The sequence below is a fragment of the Ranitomeya imitator genome, chromosome 2 (assembly GCF_032444005.1).
Source record: "Ranitomeya imitator isolate aRanImi1 chromosome 2, aRanImi1.pri, whole genome shotgun sequence".
NCBI lineage: Eukaryota > Metazoa > Chordata > Amphibia > Anura > Dendrobatidae > Ranitomeya > Ranitomeya imitator.
The window spans coordinates 124,302,016-124,320,043 of record NC_091283.1 but is presented as its reverse complement, the minus strand read 5'-3'; the positions used below and the strand labels follow the sequence as shown (position 1 = coordinate 124,320,043).

The 18,028-nt window shown below is 42.9% G+C and overlaps 1 protein-coding gene across 2 annotated transcripts in view; it reads left to right on the top strand.

Annotated features, from left to right (window-relative positions):
- Nucleotides 1-15,893, top strand: part of ZC3H12B (zinc finger CCCH-type containing 12B) — an 83,221-nt gene extending 67,328 nt beyond the window's left edge. For both annotated transcript variants that reach the window (XM_069747200.1, XM_069747199.1), the window contains exons 2-6: nucleotides 6,080-6,873; nucleotides 11,773-11,912; nucleotides 12,260-12,494; nucleotides 13,163-13,269; nucleotides 13,624-15,893. In XM_069747200.1, the coding sequence (XP_069603301.1) occupies nucleotides 6,227-6,873; nucleotides 11,773-11,912; nucleotides 12,260-12,494; nucleotides 13,163-13,269; nucleotides 13,624-15,056 (2,562 nt within the window). In that variant the 5' untranslated portion in view covers nucleotides 6,080-6,226 and the 3' untranslated portion in view covers nucleotides 15,057-15,893. The remainder of the gene's footprint in view (nucleotides 1-6,079; nucleotides 6,874-11,772; nucleotides 11,913-12,259; nucleotides 12,495-13,162; nucleotides 13,270-13,623) is intronic.
- The last annotated feature ends 2,135 nt before the right edge of the window (nucleotides 15,894-18,028 follow it).

Here is an 18,028-nt window from a genome sequence, read left to right as displayed (position 1 = left end):
TAGTGCTCTGCAGCGTTCATATCTCCCCATAGCTGTGCCCCATACAGTGCTCTGCACCGTTCATATCTCCCCATAGCTGTGCCCCATATAGTGCTCTGCAGCGTTCATATCTCCCCATAGCTGTGCCCCATACAGTGCTCTGCACCGTTCATATCTCCCCATAGCTGTGCCCCATATAGTGCTCTGCAGCGTTCATATCTCCCCATAGCTGTGCCCCATACAGTGCTCTGCAGCGTTCATATCTCCCCATAGCTGTGCCCCATATAGTGCTCTGCAGCGTTCATATCTCCCCATAGCTGTGCCCCATATAGTGCTCTGCTGCGTTCATATCTCCCCATAGCTGTGCCCCATATAGTGCTCTGCTGCGTTCATATATCCCCATAGATGCTCCACATAAATCTGTGTCAAGGCCGCTGCTGCTGCAATAAAAAAAAAAAAGCCATACTCACCTCTCTTGCTTGCAGCTCCCAGCGTCCGGTCCCGGCGTCTCTGCACTGACTGATCAGGCAGAGGGCGCCGCGCACACTATATGCGTCATCGCGCCCTCTGACCTGCACAGTCAGAGCGGAGACGCTGGGAAGATGGAGCGGCGCCCGGCGGCTGGAACGCGGACAGGTGAATATTACATACTTACCTAGTCCCAGCGATCCTGGCGCTCCCCGCCTGTCACAGCTGTCTTCGGTGCCGCAGCTTCTTTCTCTATCAGCGGTCCCTATTACCGCTGATTAGAGAAATGAATAGGCGGCTCCACCCCTATGGGAGTGGAGCCGCTTATTCATTTTTCTAATGAGCGGTCCCACGTGACCGCTGAAGAGGGGAAGAAGCTGCAGCACAGAAGACCGTGGGACGGCAGGGACAGCGCCAGGATTGCTGGGACTAGGTAAGTATACCTCAGCGCCCTCTCCCCCTCACCCGCCGACCCCACCGCTACCGTGACTCGAGTATAAGCCGAGAGGGGCACTTTCAGCCCAAATATTTGGGCTGAAAATCTCGGCTTATACTCGAGTATATACGGTATGTGGATTATATTTGTGTCTACCATTAAATACTAAATCACACATCCACAGGATAAGGAATGAAAGTATGGCGTATCTCCAGTTAACTTGTTATTACTACCTAATATATATATATATATATATACATATATATACATATATATATATATATATATATATATATATATGTATATATATATATATATGTATATATATATATATATATGAGCCATTTACAAGATATTTTATATCTTTACTACTAAATATTTATTGAATGAAACCTTTCCGCAGAGGCTTAAATATACCTACTACACTGCAAACCATTATAACCTACACTACTGCAAATATCCTATACGCTATCCGCATCCTTTCTTTAGTTTTCATATATGACGTGGTCTTATGACATTTTCTTTTTTATTATTTACTTTTTTACTCTTTCATTATGGAAATATTTGCTGCCTTTATAATTTTTTTTGTTCCTCCATAGTTTAATCTCCCTAGAGTGCTTTGTTTCTCTGATTGATTGCTTGTTCACGTCTTGATAACCTATAAATATGATGTGACTATGTATGTAAATCAGACCTGGGGGGCGAAAAAAAAAATCTTCCTAGGAACTCCTCCCCCCCCCCCCCCCCCCCCCAAAAAAAAAAAAAAAATAAAATAAAATAAATAAAAATAAATTACTCTGTGATCTGACTTTATGGCTATGTGCACACGATGCGGATTTGCTGCAGATCCACAGCAGATTCTTCCACGCAGAAACGCTGCAGATCCGCACTGTGATGTGCAGTACAATGTAAATCAGTGGGGTAAAAAAAATAGCTGTGCGGAATTGCTGTGGATTTCAAAAGAGTGCATTCACTTCTTTTGTGCAGATCTGCAGCATTTCTGCACCCCTCCATGATAAAAATCTGCAGTGGCAAAAACCGCATCAATTACGCATGAAAACCGCACAAAATCCGCGGCAAATCCACAGCTGCGGATTCTGCCAGGAGATGCAGATTTTGTGCAGGAAATTCTGCACCACTTTTCCTGCGTGTGCACATAGCCTATGACTCACATTGGAAAGGCAATGTGAATCTGAGCAGTTAAAGGGAACCTGTCACCCCCAAAATCGATGGTGAGGTAAGCTCACCGTCATCAGGGGCTTATCTACAGCATTCTGTAATGCTGTAGATAAGCCCCCGATGTAACATGAAAGAGGAGAAAAAGACGTTAGATGATACTCACCCAGGGACGGTCCTGCTCCGATGGGTGTCTCAGGTCCGGAACAGCGCCTCCCATCTTCATTCCATGACGTCCTCTTCTGGTCTTCACGCTGCGGCTCTGGTGCAGGCGTACTTTGTCTGCCCTGTTGAGGGCAGAGCAAAGTACTGCAGTACGCAGGCGCCGGAAAGGTCAGAGAGGCCCGACGCCTGCGCACTGCAGTACTTTGCTCTGCCCTCAACAGGGCAGACAAAGTACGCCGGAGCCGGAGCCGCGGCGTGAAGACCAGAAGAGGACGTCATGGAATGAAGATAGGAGGCGCGGACCTGAGACACCCATTTGACCGGACCGCAGCAGGACCGCCCCCGGGTGAGTATAATCTAACTTCTTTTTCTCCTCTTTCAGGTTACATCGGGGGCTTATCTACAGCATTACAGAATGCTGTAGATAAGCCCCTGATGACGGTGGGCTTACCTCACCATTGATTTTGGGGGTGACAGGTTCCCTTTAATCACGTGCTTTGTCAGTGTCTCCATAGCTGGTGATAGATATCCACTTATGTATTCTGGGTTGTGTTAGAGAGAATCAGTTAAATTATTGGGGGATAGTGAATGTTGTCACAGGATTGTCTGTGTATACGAGGAAGGATTCCTGATGTAGGATCGTGCCCATTGTACTGACCCACTCTATAGAAAAGCTCAATCTGCTCTTCTTTCCTATAGTGTGATAAAGTTATACCAACATATATCAGGCCACATTGTGTACCTATAGATACATTTCCTGGAAGCTGTTCCTGCCCTATACACTAGATATAGCTCTCTAATGCTCTGAGCTTCTGGAAATTGGAATAAGGAGAAATCGTCTGCAGGAGACGGGCTTTGTTGAAGTAATTGCATGATCCTGCTACGTATAACATGTACTTATTTTCCTGTTTATCAAAGATGTGGCATATACTCAGACGTATAATATGGCTTCCACATATAAACATGCAAATGTGACACTTTGTAGCTCCCCTATCTGATGTCTGCTGTGCCTAGTGCATCATTGTCAAACCTTGTCGAGATGACTAGAAGTGCGCCATTTATAGAGTAAGTAGACGTAGGCTGGATCTGATGTCATCATGCCTCTAGAAGGTGAGGTGATCTGGTTTTCCATCTTCTTCCTTGTTTATCAGACACTTTACCCTGCTTTATTATTGTAATTGAAGTTTTGAAGAGTCCTTTGAGCGTGTAGAGGGACGTTCTTGGGTAAGCGATAATGGATTGCAGGATGTTATTGCCAAGTGGTTAATAGCCAAATGAGAAAGCCCAAGCTTTGGTTCAATAATATCTCTTGTGATGGATGATGACAAAACGTCAAGGGTTTTAATATCTATTTGATGCTAGAAAGCCTTGTTCAACAAAACAATGACACACCAAGTTTGAAGAGGGAGGAACTCATCCATGGGTTTATCTGGTAACTTGTATTTTTACAATTACCGTAGTAAATTTAAAGTCCAGGGCTATGTACATGAGAAGAAGGTTTACATACATATAATCCATGTATAGTATACTAGTACTTGATGTGCTGAGGTATTGATTTCCAGTGGATGAGGGATGCTTTGGATAAATTTTGGAATCTGTTGTGTGAGAACCAAACAGAGGCAGCTGGAAAAAGGAGATGATGTGGGAAGCAGGGCAGTGGAGTCTGCATTTTGGTGGAGTTGGTATTAAATGGACCGACTCCCAAAATAGATAAAAATTGGGTTCAGCAGTTCAGTGCAGGATGTGCTGTCAATTTTTTCATAGTAAGTTGGGAAAGTTATAAAATATCCTATTAATGTCTGTTCTGTTCCTGAACTAAGGATCTGGGCTTTTAGTTGAGATGAATCTGTGTTGCACTTTATGTACAGGCTCAGTAGTGACCAGTGCTGTGGAGTCGTAGATGAGATGAATCTGTGCTGCACTTTATGTACATGCTCAGTAGTGACCAGTGTTGTGGTGTCGTAGATGAGATGAATCTGTGCTGCATTTTATGTACATGCTCAGTAGTGACCAGTGCTGTGGAGTCGTAGAAGAGATGAATCTGTGCTGCACTTTATGTACATTCTCAGTAGTGACCAGTGCTGTGGAGTCGTAGATGAGATGAATCTGTGCTGCACTTCATCTACATGCTCAGTAGTGACCAGTGCTGTGGAGTCGTAGATGAGATCAATCTGTGCTGCACTTTATGTACATGCTCAGTAGTGACCAGTTCTGTGGAGTCGTAGATGAGATGAATCTGTGCTGCACTTTATGTACATGCTCAGTAGTGACCAGTGCTGTGGAGTTGTAGATGAGATGAATCTGTGCTGCACTTTATGTACATGCTCAGTAGTGGCCAGTGCTGTGGTGTCGTAGCTGAGATGAATTGGTGCTGCACTTTATGTACATGCTCAGTAGTGACCAGTGCTGTGGAGTCGTAGATGAGATGAATCTGTGCTGCACTTTATGTACAGGCTCAGTAGTGACCAGTGCTGTGGAGTCGTAGATGAGATGAATCTGTGCTGCACTTTATGTACATGCTCAGTAGTGGCCAGTGCTGTGGTGTCGTAGCTGAGATGAATTGGTGCTGCACTTTATGTACATGCTCAGTAGTGACCAGTGCTGTGGAGTCGTAGATGAGATCAATCTGTACTGCACTTCATGTACATGCTCAGTAGTGACCAGTGCTGTGGAATCGGAGTCAGTCAAGGAAGTTTAGGAGTCGGGGGTCAGTGGTTTGGTTTAAAGACTTCACAGCCCTGGTGGGAAGGTATCAGGAGATTATGTGGGAGATTGGAGGGGACAGATTATGACTATGTAAATCATTGCTAATAATATGGAGTCAGTTACCGTTAAATGATTGGCAGAGAATAGAGGTGTATTAATCAGGCAGCAGATTAATAGGATAGATTGGCGGGGTGTGAGAATGTTAGATAGGAGGATATTGCAGTAGTCCACGAAGGAGATGATGAGGGCATGTAGTGACATTTGTGTTAACTCTGGGTAGAGGAAATTTTCAGGAAATGTTTCTAGTTGGAGGTGGTAAGGGCTTGGATGCGAGGTTTGAAAGAAGGCGCTAATCCTTTTACTGTATGAGGTATATATCTATCTAGTTGCATCCATGTGTTTCATTGGATTTATGGAGATTGAAAATGTTTCAAAGACAGTCTTGATTTTTCAGTTCATACTTTTACATTTCGGGAAATAGGTGACAAATGAATATTACCGTAATAACTTTGGTTTTCACTTTGCTTCTATTTTTTGTTGTTGTTTTTACATCTGTTTTTCTTAGATTATTTTTATTAGATTATTTGTAAATAAATAATAATAATTTGAGGTGTCTGTGAACAGCTCTAGCGTTCTGAGCATGTGCAGCGCTAAAACCAGACCTGTTAACGGACGATGACCATCTGTTATGATGCATTTACAATAGACTTTAACATTAATAAACTTTATTCCTTTCCCAATCCATCTGGTGTCCTTTCTTAATTTGGAAAAAAAAAACTTTGCAGACAGAACAAGTTTTTTACATTCCATTCCAAAATGTTTAGGAGACAAACGAAGAACATTTTTGAGCACTTTAGTACGTTTCATTTCCACTTTAATATTCTCCTATGAACATGGCTCACATGAAATAGAGTAACTGGTTTTTTGTTTTCACACAGTCCAAAGAAAGTTGTGACTTTTTTGTGTGAAAGAAGAGCCCCTGTTGTTTCTTCCATAGCACGGCAGTGATATTGTCAGTTTGTAGTTAGAATGACTTTATAGCAACGTTGTACAAGATTTGGCTTTGCCGTGGGGTCATTCTGTATTGCCATTCTAGCCTCTTATTATTCCTGTGTCCCTTACAGTAATATTGTGTATTCTCTTTTGCAGGAATACATTTGTCATCTGTATCCCAGAGAATACCTTGCAAGACTTTACATCCATAAGCAGTCCCACAGCCTGGAAGATGCCATAAATTACAGCTGTAATTAAGTGAAAGAGGGTAGCTTGAAGATCTTTGATCGTCTGCTAAACGTGATGACGGCCTGGTCCATGGTCAGAAAACTGGAAATGGAAAAGAAGAGGCCGTCCAAAGAAGAAAGGGCGGCTGCAAATGAAATGGACTACTCACAAGACCTTGGAGACTGCAGTGAATCTGACGAATGGACCAGCTCAGAGAGTGAAGCCGAACAGGGAGGCCGCAGTGGAATTGGGAGTTACGTCAATACGCTTTTCCAAGGTATAGACATTGCAAGTAAGCCACACAGACAACTTTGTAGATCACCGTGCTTGGACCGTCCCAGCTTTTCGCAAAGCAGCATTCAAGTTCTGCCGGAGCACCGAGCCAAGCTGGTGGACACTAAAAGTCACCTGGACAAGGAGTATCAAGCTAAGATGGACTTCGCCCTAAAGTTGGGATACAATGGAGATCAAATCCAAGCTGTCCTCAATAAGCTGGGTGCAGACGCCCTTATCAATGATATCCTGGCGGAGCTGGTGAGATTGGGAAATAAGGGAGAGTCAGAAGCACAGGGCACTGGGGACAATGTCACTGCCAGCCTAGTACCAAGAGGCCCTTGCACCAAAGAGATTGCAAGTCCAGAGCTATCTCTAGAAGATGAAGTTGTGGACAACATGGACAACCTCAGACCCATTGTCATCGATGGAAGTAACGTGGCGATGAGGTCGGTTTACAAATCTATTTAAAAGTAAAACAGATTTATTACTTTAGATGGCATGTTTATTGATCACTTGGATAGAAAAACTAAAACATTTCAATCCTAAGTGGTCAATTCTAACTGATCCAGGGGATCCACATTAGCTTAAAGTTGGTCAAACCCACTGGCTATGTATACATATATCTCCCTACTCTCCCCAGACATGTGATATTGCATTAGATTATGATGGTGAATTCAAACCTCCGATTCTTCTGTTTTCCCTGGAGCTCAGCTGCTGTGAGATGTATCCCACTCTCCACATTGAATTCTCCTGAACACTTGGGTTGGGTGTTTGTCTGGGGAGTTGGGAGAAATAGATGTCACCCGCATTAGCTTTTAACCAACAGCTATGTAAGAGGTACACGGGCCCCTTAAAAGGAATCTGTCACTAAGGTTTGGTGACCTAATCTGAAAACTCCATAATGTAGGTACGTAGATCCTGAATTCAGAGATGTATCACTTACACGGCTGCTTTGATAAATCACAGTTTTCTCTGCTGCAGATCTAGCAGTTCTCTAAATGCTGAGCCCTGTATAACCCCACCCACATCACTGATTGGCAGCTTTCTGTGTCTGCTCTGCATAGGCAGTAAGCTGCCAATCAGTGGTGTGGACAGGTTACATAGATCTCATGAATATGGAGGACTTCCTGGCAACAGGTTTGCTAGTCCTCTAGTTATAATCTCCTGCTGATAAAACGGCAAGCATCCCAGTAAGTGATACATTGCTGGAATGTGGGTCTCTGTCTCTACATTATACTGCTCTCAGATTAGGTGGCAAAAACCTGGTGACAGATTCCCTTAGAAATGTTCTTTCACAAATCCATATTATGACTCCTTGCAACCTCCAATCTGTAATATTGCATGAAACTGCATTGAAAAATCTTGAAAAAAAAATAATATTCATGCATGCAGTGCCAGTTACTGAGCTATTCTTTCCTACCAAATTTGAATTCTATCTATCTATCTATCTATCTATCTATCTATCTATCTATCTATCTATCTATCTATCTATCTATCTATTATGTATCTATCTACAAGTTATGTATCTATCTCGTATCTATCTCATATCTGTCTGTCCCTTATTTGCAGTGGTTGTGAGCGATGGCTGTTTATTGTAATTTCCACCCTTCTGATTCTCACTTTTATCCTTCTTTGTCTTATGACCAATTCATCAGTGCCAGTAAAGTTCCCCCCCAGGCGTAATCTCCCACCCAGTGTGACAGTGAGCGTGGAGAGACGCAGCTGCACGCTGGGTGGTAAAGTTTCCATGGCAGCTGTATGACGCCCGGCCGGTATTGTACAATGGTCCTATTGATTAGGATAGAGCCAGTGTATGATTCTTTTTGGGCGTCGTACGGTTGCCTCATTTCCCCTCACAATGTCAGATTAACCTGCATGACAATATATAACAAACTTCATAAATTATTCTGATTTTGTAATGAATTTATAAATGGATGATAAATATCATCATGAAGACACACAAGCAGCGTCCAGTGTTTGTCTTCATGCTCCTAATTCTCCAAGTGGGTTCCTTGGAGCTTTGAACCAGTGGGTGCTTTCAGCCTTTTTTCTTTAACTTTGATTAAATTAGCATCCTGGATAGGACCTGTGCACAGTATATACCGTATGGGAATAAACATACTAGAAATAGGAGGAAACCAATATGGCTAAATAGAGCTGTAAGGGGCGCAGTAAGTGACAAAAAGAAAGCATTTAGAGAATTAAAGGAAGTAGGTAGTGAGAAGGCATTAAATAAATACAGAAAATTAAATAAATTCTGTAAAACGCAAATCAAGGCAGCAAAGATTGAGACAGAGAGACTCATTGCCAGAGAGAGTAAAAATAATCCTAAAATATTCTTTAACTACATAAATAGTAAGAAACTAAAAAATGATAGTGTTGGCCCCCTTAAAAATAGTCTGGGTGAGATGGTGGATGAGGATGAGGAAAAAGCCAATATGCTAAATGACTTTTTTTCATCAGTATTTACACAAGAAAATCCCATGGCAGACAAAATGACTAGTGATAAAAATTCCCAATTAAATGTCACCTGCTTAACCCAGCAGGAAGTGCGGCGGCGTCTAAAAATCACTAAAATTGACAAATCTCCGGGCCCGGATGGGATACACCCTCGAGTACTGCAGGAATTAAGTACAGTCATTGATAGACCATTATTTTTAATCTTTAAAGACTCCATAATAACAGGGTCTGTGCCACAGGACTGGCGTATAGCAAATGTGGTGCCAATATTCAAAAAGGGAACAAAAACTGAACCCGGAAATTATAGGCCAGTAAGCTTAACCTCTACTGTGGGTAAAATCCTGGAGGGCATTCTAAAGGCCCCTTCACATTAAGCGACGCTGCAGCGATACCTACAATGATCCGGATCGCTGCAGCGTCGCTGTTTGGTCGCTGGAGAGCTGTCACACAGACCGCTCTCCAGCGACCAACGATGCCGGTAACCAGGGTAAACATCGGGTAACTAAGCGCAGGGCCGCGCTTAGTAACCCGATGTTTACCCTGGTTACCATGCTAAAAGTAAAAAAAAACAAACACTAGATACTTACCTACAGCCGTCAGTCCTCCAGCGCTGCGCTCTGCTTCTCTGCACTCCTCCTGTACTGGCTGTGAGCCGGAAAGCAGAGCGGTGACGTCACCGCTCTGCTTTCCGGCTCACAGCCAGTACAGGAGGAGTGCAGAGCACAGCGCTGGAGGACAGACGGCTGTAGGTAAGTATCTAGTGTTTGTTTTTTTTTACTTTTAGCATGGTAACCAGGGTAAACATCGGGTTACTAAGCGCGGCCCTGCGCTTAGTTACCCGATGTTTACCCTGGTTACCAGTGAAGACATCGCTGGATCGGTGTCACACACGCCGATCCAGCGATGTCAGCAGGAGTCCAGCGACAAAATAAAGTTCTGGACTTTCTTCAGCGACCAACGATCTCCCAGCAGGGGCCTGATCGTTGGTCGCTGTCACACATAACGATTTCATTAACGATATCATTGCTACGTCACAAATAGCAACGATATCGTTAACAATATCGTTATGTGTGAAGGTACCTTAAGGGATGCTATACTGGAGTATCTGAAGAGGAATAACCTCATGACCCAATATCAGCACGGGTTTACTAGGAACCGTTCATGTCAGACTAATTTGATCAGTTTCTATGAAGAGGTAAGTTCCGGATTGGACCAAGGGAACCCAGTGGATGTAGTGTATATGGACTTTTCAAAAGCTTTTGATACGGTGCCACACAAAAGGTGGATACATAAAATGAGAATAATGGGGATAGGGGAAAATATGTGCAAGTGGGTTGAGAGCTGGCTCAGGGATAGGAAACAAAGGGTGTTTATTAATGGAGCACACTCGGACTGGGTAGCGGTTAGCAGTGGGGTACCACAGGGGTCAGTATTGGGCCCTCTTCTTTTTAACATATTTATTAATGACCTTGTAGGGGGCATTCAGAGTAGAATTTCAATATTTGCAGATGACACTAAACTCTGCAGGGTAATCAATAAAGAGGAGGACAATTTTATATTACAGGATGATTTATGTAAACTAGAAGCTTGGGCTGATAAATGGCAAATGAGATTTAATGGGGATAAATGTAAGGTCATGCACTTGGGTAGAAGTAATAAGATGTATAATTATGTGCTTAATTCTAAAACTCTGGGCAAAACCGTCAATGAAAAAGACCTGGGTGTATGGGTGGATGACAAACTCATATTCAGTGGCCAGTGTCAGGCAGCTGCTACAAAGGCAAATAAAATAATGGGATGCATTAAAAGAGGCATAGATGCTCATGAGGAGAATATAATTTTACCTCTATACAAGTCACTAGTTCGACCACACTTAGAATACTGTGCACAGTTCTGGTCTCCGGTGTTTAAGAAAGACATAGCTGAACTGGAGCGGGTGCAGAGAAGAGCGACCAAGGTTATTAGAGGACTGGGGGGTCTGCAACACCAAGATAGGTTATTACACTTGGGGCTATTTAGTTTGGAAAAACGAAGACTAAGGGGTGATCTTATTTTAATGTATAAATATATGAGGGGACAGTACAATGACCTTTCTGATGATCTTTTTAATCATAGACCTGAAACAGGGACAAGGGGGCATCCTCTACGTTTGGAGGAAAAAAAGTTTAAGCATAATAACAGACATGGATTCTTTACTGTAAGAGCAGTGAGACTATGGAACTCTCTGCCGTATGATGTTGTAATGAGTGATTCATTACTTAAATTTAAGAGGGGACTGGATACCTTTCTGGAAAAGTATAATGTTACAGGGTATATACACTATATTCCTTGATAGGGCGTTGATCCAGGGAACTAGTCTGATTGCCGTATGTGGAGTCGGGAAGGAATTTTTTTCCCCAATGTGGAGCTTACTCTTTGCCACATGGTTTTTTTTTGCCTTCCTCTGGATCAACATGTTAGGGCATGTTAGGTTAGGCTATGGGTTGAACTAGATGGACTTAAAGTCTTCCTTCAACCTTAATAACTATGTAACTATGTAAATAAACTTACATCAAAATCATAAATATCTTCATTCTAAAGTTGGCCATACACATGCAAACATGGAGGTAGAGCCATCTGTCCCGACTGCAACATTCACATGCCAACCCCCGCTGCTGTCTGAAGTCTAATATGTTGCCGTCTCTTTAAAGAAAATATCCAGGTTTCTCCTTTATTGTTCATGCTTATGGCAGGATAAAGTGTAAGTGCAAATACAAAAGAGGAAGAGTAATAAATTGTTAATGACTTTACTGATCATTTACTCAGCAGTGTGCAAGGAATAGCCCTATAATAAAGTGTCATGCTCTGTACATTGCTTATTTCTTTTGTTTCTCATTTTTTTCCAGCCATGGCAATAAAGAAGTTTTTTCTTGTCGAGGAATACAACTGGCTGTAGAGTGGTTTCTTGAGAAAGGGCATAAGGATATTACGGTGTTTGTGCCGGCATGGAGAAAAGAACAGTCCCGCCCTGATGCCCCAATCACTGGTACTTACCCTTATTACATCTGTGTATATCTGTCACCTGTTTGTCATAGATGAGAGTAGTATCACAGAAATAAACCGGGAACATCAGAATAAAAGGAAGTTACGTGTATTGTATTGTCACCGCAACAGGGGTGAAATGTGAATTTTAGGATAGCATACTGCAGAGGTTTGTGTCCTTTTGTCACCTAGAAATTGTTCATCCAAGAGGCCGATATGTATCTTATAATCAAATTTAGTTTCTATTAATTCAAAGAAAGCTAACATTACATAGCGAGATACATGTTCTGTCCAAACATTGTCCACAAATTACATTTTATCAGGTTATTAATATTATTTTGGTCTCCTTAGATCAAGAGGTTCTTCGCAAACTGGAAAAGGAGAAGATTTTGGTCTTCACGCCATCACGCAGGGTGCAGGGCCGCAGAGTGGTTTGCTATGATGACCGCTTTATAGTTAAGCTGTCCTTTGATTCTGACGGCATCATTGTGTCCAATGACAACTACAGAGACCTCCAGAATGAGAAACCTGAATGGAAAAAGTTTATTGAAGAAAGGCTTCTTATGTATTCATTTGTCAATGACAAGTAAGTGCCCTGTAAAGATAAAGAAATCCAATTATTAGCAATTAAACCCTAATAATTGTTGCCTCTAAGGGTACCGTCACACAGTGGCATTTTGATCGCTACGACGGCACGATCCGTGACGCTCCAGCATCGCAACAATATCGCTCCAGCGTCGTAGACTGCTGTCACACTTTGCAATGTACAACGCTGGAGTGATAATTTCATGACGTATGTGCGATGTAGAAGCCGTTGGTTACTATGCGCACATCGTATACAATATCGTGCACACCTTTGTTACACTATGCGATCATGCCGCCACAGCGGGACACTAGACGACGAAAGAAAGTTTCAAACGATCTGCTACGACGTACGATTCTCAGCCGGGTCCCTGATCGCAGGAGCGTGTCAGATACTGCGAGATCGTAACTATATCGCTGGAACGTCACGAATCGTGCCGTCGTAGCGATCAAAATGCCACTGTGTGACGGTACCCTAATACTGAGAGATCTACTGCTTCTTGTATTTTGTAGTATGTTAAAAGAAAAAAAAAAAACGCAGAAATGTACAGTTCCACATAATCGTTAAGCGCCCGGTGGGCATAAGTTTACATGAAATAACATACGCTTTGTTACACGCTGTGAATTTTCTGCAACATGACCTAATGTGTTGTGACTAAATCCAATTTCCAGGTTCATGCCTCCTGACGATCCTCTAGGAAGACATGGCCCCAGCTTGGAAAATTTCCTTCGTAAAAAACCTGTTGTACCGGAGCATAAGAAGCAACCTTGTCCATATGGTAAGTAGATGTTACATGAGTTGGTGTGCTTTTTGCTTTTGTTTTTCTTTCTCCATATGATGTATTTGACATTGTGAGAATAAAAAAGAGATTTTATGCATTCAGTCTTTATTAACTATAGCATAATAAATAATTTAGCCTTCACAGTTAAGCTTGGGATAAAAAAAAATACCATTTTGCGTGGTCAATTTGGAAGGTTTGGTTAGTTTTATCTTTTTGTTAAGAATTGTATGATATTGTCTGTCCTTTAGTTGTTTTGGGCCTTTACCATTATTCTAGACAGAACAGAAATACATCTGAATTTTAATATTTATATTTTGTATATTTACCAATCTGTTCTTTTTTTCCTTTCAGGTAAAAAATGCACCTATGGGCACAAGTGCAAGTACTACCACCCTGAGCGAGCGAACCAGCCCCTGAGGTCTGTGGCCGACGAGCTCCGTATAAGTGCTAAGCTGTCAGCTGTGAAGACAATGAGTGAAGGAGCCCTGGTTAAATGTGGAACTGGCCCATCTATTTCCAAGGCAGACGGGTCAATTGAAGCTAAACGTATAGCTCCTAAAAGACAGTCTGATCCAAGTATTCGTTCTGCAGCGGTTGAACCAGAGCATAGACTTTCAGCAGCCCGTAAGTCAGAGGCTAACTCTGTGCCATCGCTTGTGTCTGCCTTGAGCGTTCCCACTCTGCCGCCTCCCAAGAGCCATGCAGTAAGTGCTTTGAACACTCGCTCAGCAAGTAGTCCTGTTCCAGGGTCATCTCAGTTTTCTCACCAAAAATCCTCTCTAGAACACATGGCAAGCGTGCACTACCCACCGATTTTGGTGACAAACAGCCATGGCAATTCTGTGAGTTACACTGAGGATTATCCAAAATACGAGTCACTTGGAGACCACGGTTATTACTCAATGCTTAGTGACTTCTCCAACCTAAGTATAAGTACTATGCACAGTTCGGACTACTACACCTCTGAACAAGACCGAGCAGGTTTCTCCAGGAACTCCAGCCCATGTCCTGACAGCTGCATAAGCCACACTAGTAGCGATTCTTACTCTTCTTACAGTGACCTCTATTTGGGCATTGCAGACCAAGGCCATGAGGATGCTATAAAACCTCAAAGACCTCCACAGGGTAGGCTACAGCCATTTGTACATGGTTATCATGAAGCGCTAACCCGGGTGCAGAGCTATGGGCAGGAAGAACCCATGCAAACGCCTCGTAAACCGTCATCTTCACATTTGGCTCTTCACATACAACATCCTTTGGTAGGAGCAAGGTCCAGCTGTCCAGGAGATTACCCAGTACCGGAGAGTATGCACCCTGCTGCCAATGCTCAGCCTGGTAGAGCTTTAGTGATGACCAGAATGGATAGCATCTCTGATTCTCGTCTTTATGAGAGTAACCCCATGCGACAAAGGAGGCCACCATTGTGCCGTGAACAGCATGCCAGTTGGGATCCTTTACCATGCCCCACGGACACGTATAGCTACCACTCCTACCCACTGAGCAATAGTCTGATGCAGCCCTGCTATGAGCCCGTGATGGTAAGGAGTATGCCAGAAAAGATGGAGCAGCTCTGGAGGTCGCCACATTGGCCCATTATGAGCAGTGAACCCAGGGAGCAGCACATCATTCCTGAGCATCAGTATCAAACGTACAAGAACTTGTGCAACATCTTTCCTCAAGGGGTGGTGCTGTCAGTCATGGAGAAGAACCCGCACATGACCGATGCACAGCAGCTCGCCGCTGTCATTGTATCCAAGTTGAGATCAGGTCATCAACACTGTTAATCCCACCTATATTGTCTGGACAATAGTATCTATTGATCAAGTTGCCTGAATAAAACCTGGCAGTGTTCTACACATTTTTGCTTACTTGGATGACCTAGCTATTAGTTTTTCTGCCACCAAGTAATCGATGTATGGACACAAGAAACTTTTTCCTGTATTTATTATTTTTTAAGCTACACTTTGTGATCTTTTACAGCATTCCCGGAGGAGTGCATATTTTATTGTATAGGTATATTTATCCCTGATAAACCTGCATGACAGGTTAAACCTCAGTTCCTTGGGGGGTAAGGTCACTCGTTCCTATTCTTAATAAGGAGGATGGAAGGGTCGGTTAAGCTCTCTGATGCTGGAGTTCCCAGCAGATCATCAAAGCACATGAGTTGCTGCATTATGTTGTCTCTTCAGCTGTTCATAGAAGCACCTATTCACATTGTTAGCAATTATATTGCATGCCTAATTGTGTACTTGCAGTTGAATTCAATGTAAATGTTTAGAGATAGATGCTTCCATCTATCTGTGTATAGTTTTATCTAGTGATTTACAGAAAGTGAAAAAAAAAACAATGGGATGTCTTTGCTTGACTGCACAAAGACACCATTCCTGGCCGCTTGGATCTGTTGGTATTTTTTCAGAGACCACATATTTTACAGGTTTTATATGTATAGTATACATGTTATTTTTATTTTTTTCTCTTTTTGTTGCGCATAGGTTTCTGCCGTGACAATGAATCGTCTGTCATACCTCAGTAATAACCATATGCCTCTAAATGCAACCACTAAACGAGTGGTAATAACTACGGCCTACGTATTTAGAGGGGCCAAATGCAAATTATTTTGTAAAAAAAAAAAAAAAAAAAAAGGAAATCTATTCTAAATCTACCAAAAATTTTAAAGTGTAGAATCCCTACAACATGCGAGAACGCATAAAGATTTTGCTCTACGTCATGATGGTATCCACCACTGTGGAGAATTATTATAGATGGTGGATGGATATATTAATAGATGTTGCAGGTCATGACATTGACGCTTATCTGGAAGTTTCCTAAAATATCCATTAGAAACCAGGAACAGCAAGAAACAGACATCTGGGAATGTCTCATTGCAGGACATGTCCTATGATGATGAGGCTCTAAATCTAATTTTCATGTTTAAGCTTTCTGAGATTTATACATGTCCATGATGATTGGGGGTAGCCTCCAGAGAGCGAGGCAGCGTTCAGTGACGGCCATCAGTATGTGACCTTAGCATTGCAGAAGGTACAGCTCTCCTTCCTACTTCTTTCCAGCAGGTACTGGATCACTTTGGAGAAATAGGATTTACCCTCTCAGCAATGAAGGTTGTGTTTGTTTTTATGTGTAATATGTAGTTAAAGGAAAGATACTGCAGATAGCGTTACCTGGCCAGACGTTTTCTCGCTTATCTTTTGCTGCACTCAGGTTGCTGACCCTTAGCACTATCTTATTTAATTTTTTTAAAGGAACCCATTGTATAATATTTTAGAGATGTTGAGGCCGCTTGCAGCCGGAGTCTTGTGCTCTGGACTTTAGTCGGCTTCAGTTTTTTTCATGAAAGCGTAGAAGGGCCAAGCTTAGAGCCCTTTTGTTTCTTCATGAGAAGGTGATAACTGCCTACATGTTTCTTACTGTGAAACAAACGGAACGTCAGGCTGCCGTCAGGGTTTTCTCTGGCTTTCTGAGGATCGGGTCTTCGGCTGCTCTATTAATATTTTCTATTATATTGTTAAGGAGTCCACGTACTCTAATACCCACCCACTTTGTAACTTCCTTCAATTGTGCCCTGCAAAATAGTTATTGTTTGGTAATATGTCAAAATCAGGTGATGGCAGGACAGCGCTGCGCAAGCTCCTCTTCACTCCTGCACACAAAATGCATCCCATAATTTTGTTCAAATGATACTAATCCTATAAATTAATTATGTAAAGGTAAATATCGCTCAGAGTTGAGGCCCCTTCACATTTAGCGACGCTGCAGCGATACCAACAACGATCCGGATCGCTGCAGCGTCGCTGGATAGCTGTCACACAGACCGCTCTCCAGCGACCAACGATGCCGGTAACCAGGGTAAACATCGGGTAACTAAGCGCAGGGCCGCGCTTAGTAACCCGATGTTTACCCTGGTTACCATGCTAAAAGTAAAAAAAAACAAACAGTACATACTTACCTACAGCCGTCTGTCCTCCAGCGCTGCGCTCTGCTTCTGTGCTCTCCTCCTGTACTGGCTGTGAGCCGGAAAGCAGAGCGGTGACATCACCGCTCTGCTTTCCGGCTCACAGCCAGTACAGGAGGAGTGCAGAGCGCAGCGCTGGAGGACAGACAGCGGTAGGTAAGTATCTAGTGTTTGTTTTTTTTTACTTTTAGCATGGTAACCAGGGTAAACATCGGGTTACTAAGCGCGGCCCTGTGCTTAGTTACCCGATGTTTACCCTGGTTACCAGTGAAGACATCGCTGGATCGGTGTCACACACGCCGATCCAGCGATGTCTCCAGGGAGTCCAGCGACGAAATAAAGTTCTGGACTTTATTCAGCGACCAACGATCTCCCAGCAGGGGCCTGATCGTTGGTCGCTGTCACACATAACGATTTCATTAACGATATCGTTGCTACGTCACAAATAGCAACGATATCGTTAACAATATCGTTATGTGTGAAGGTACCTTTGGTGTTACATACTAATATGCCATGCGCAAGGCAGGCCTTTTTACTGCAAAGATGGCCTGAAGTCCACCGGTTACACAGCAGTGATTGAAATCTGCAACACTTAGAGCAAATTCTCTGGTCACATCGTGTATATGGGGTTATAGCTACATTGCTGGCGGGATTTTATAGCAGAATTCAGGAAAATGTGGCTGTTCCTGCCCATCACCTGAGTGAACTAGTCCCCACCATGTTAGTAGCGGTTGTCCCTTTTAGTATATATTGGGGGGGTCTGCATCTCTTCCCAATTGTTGAATC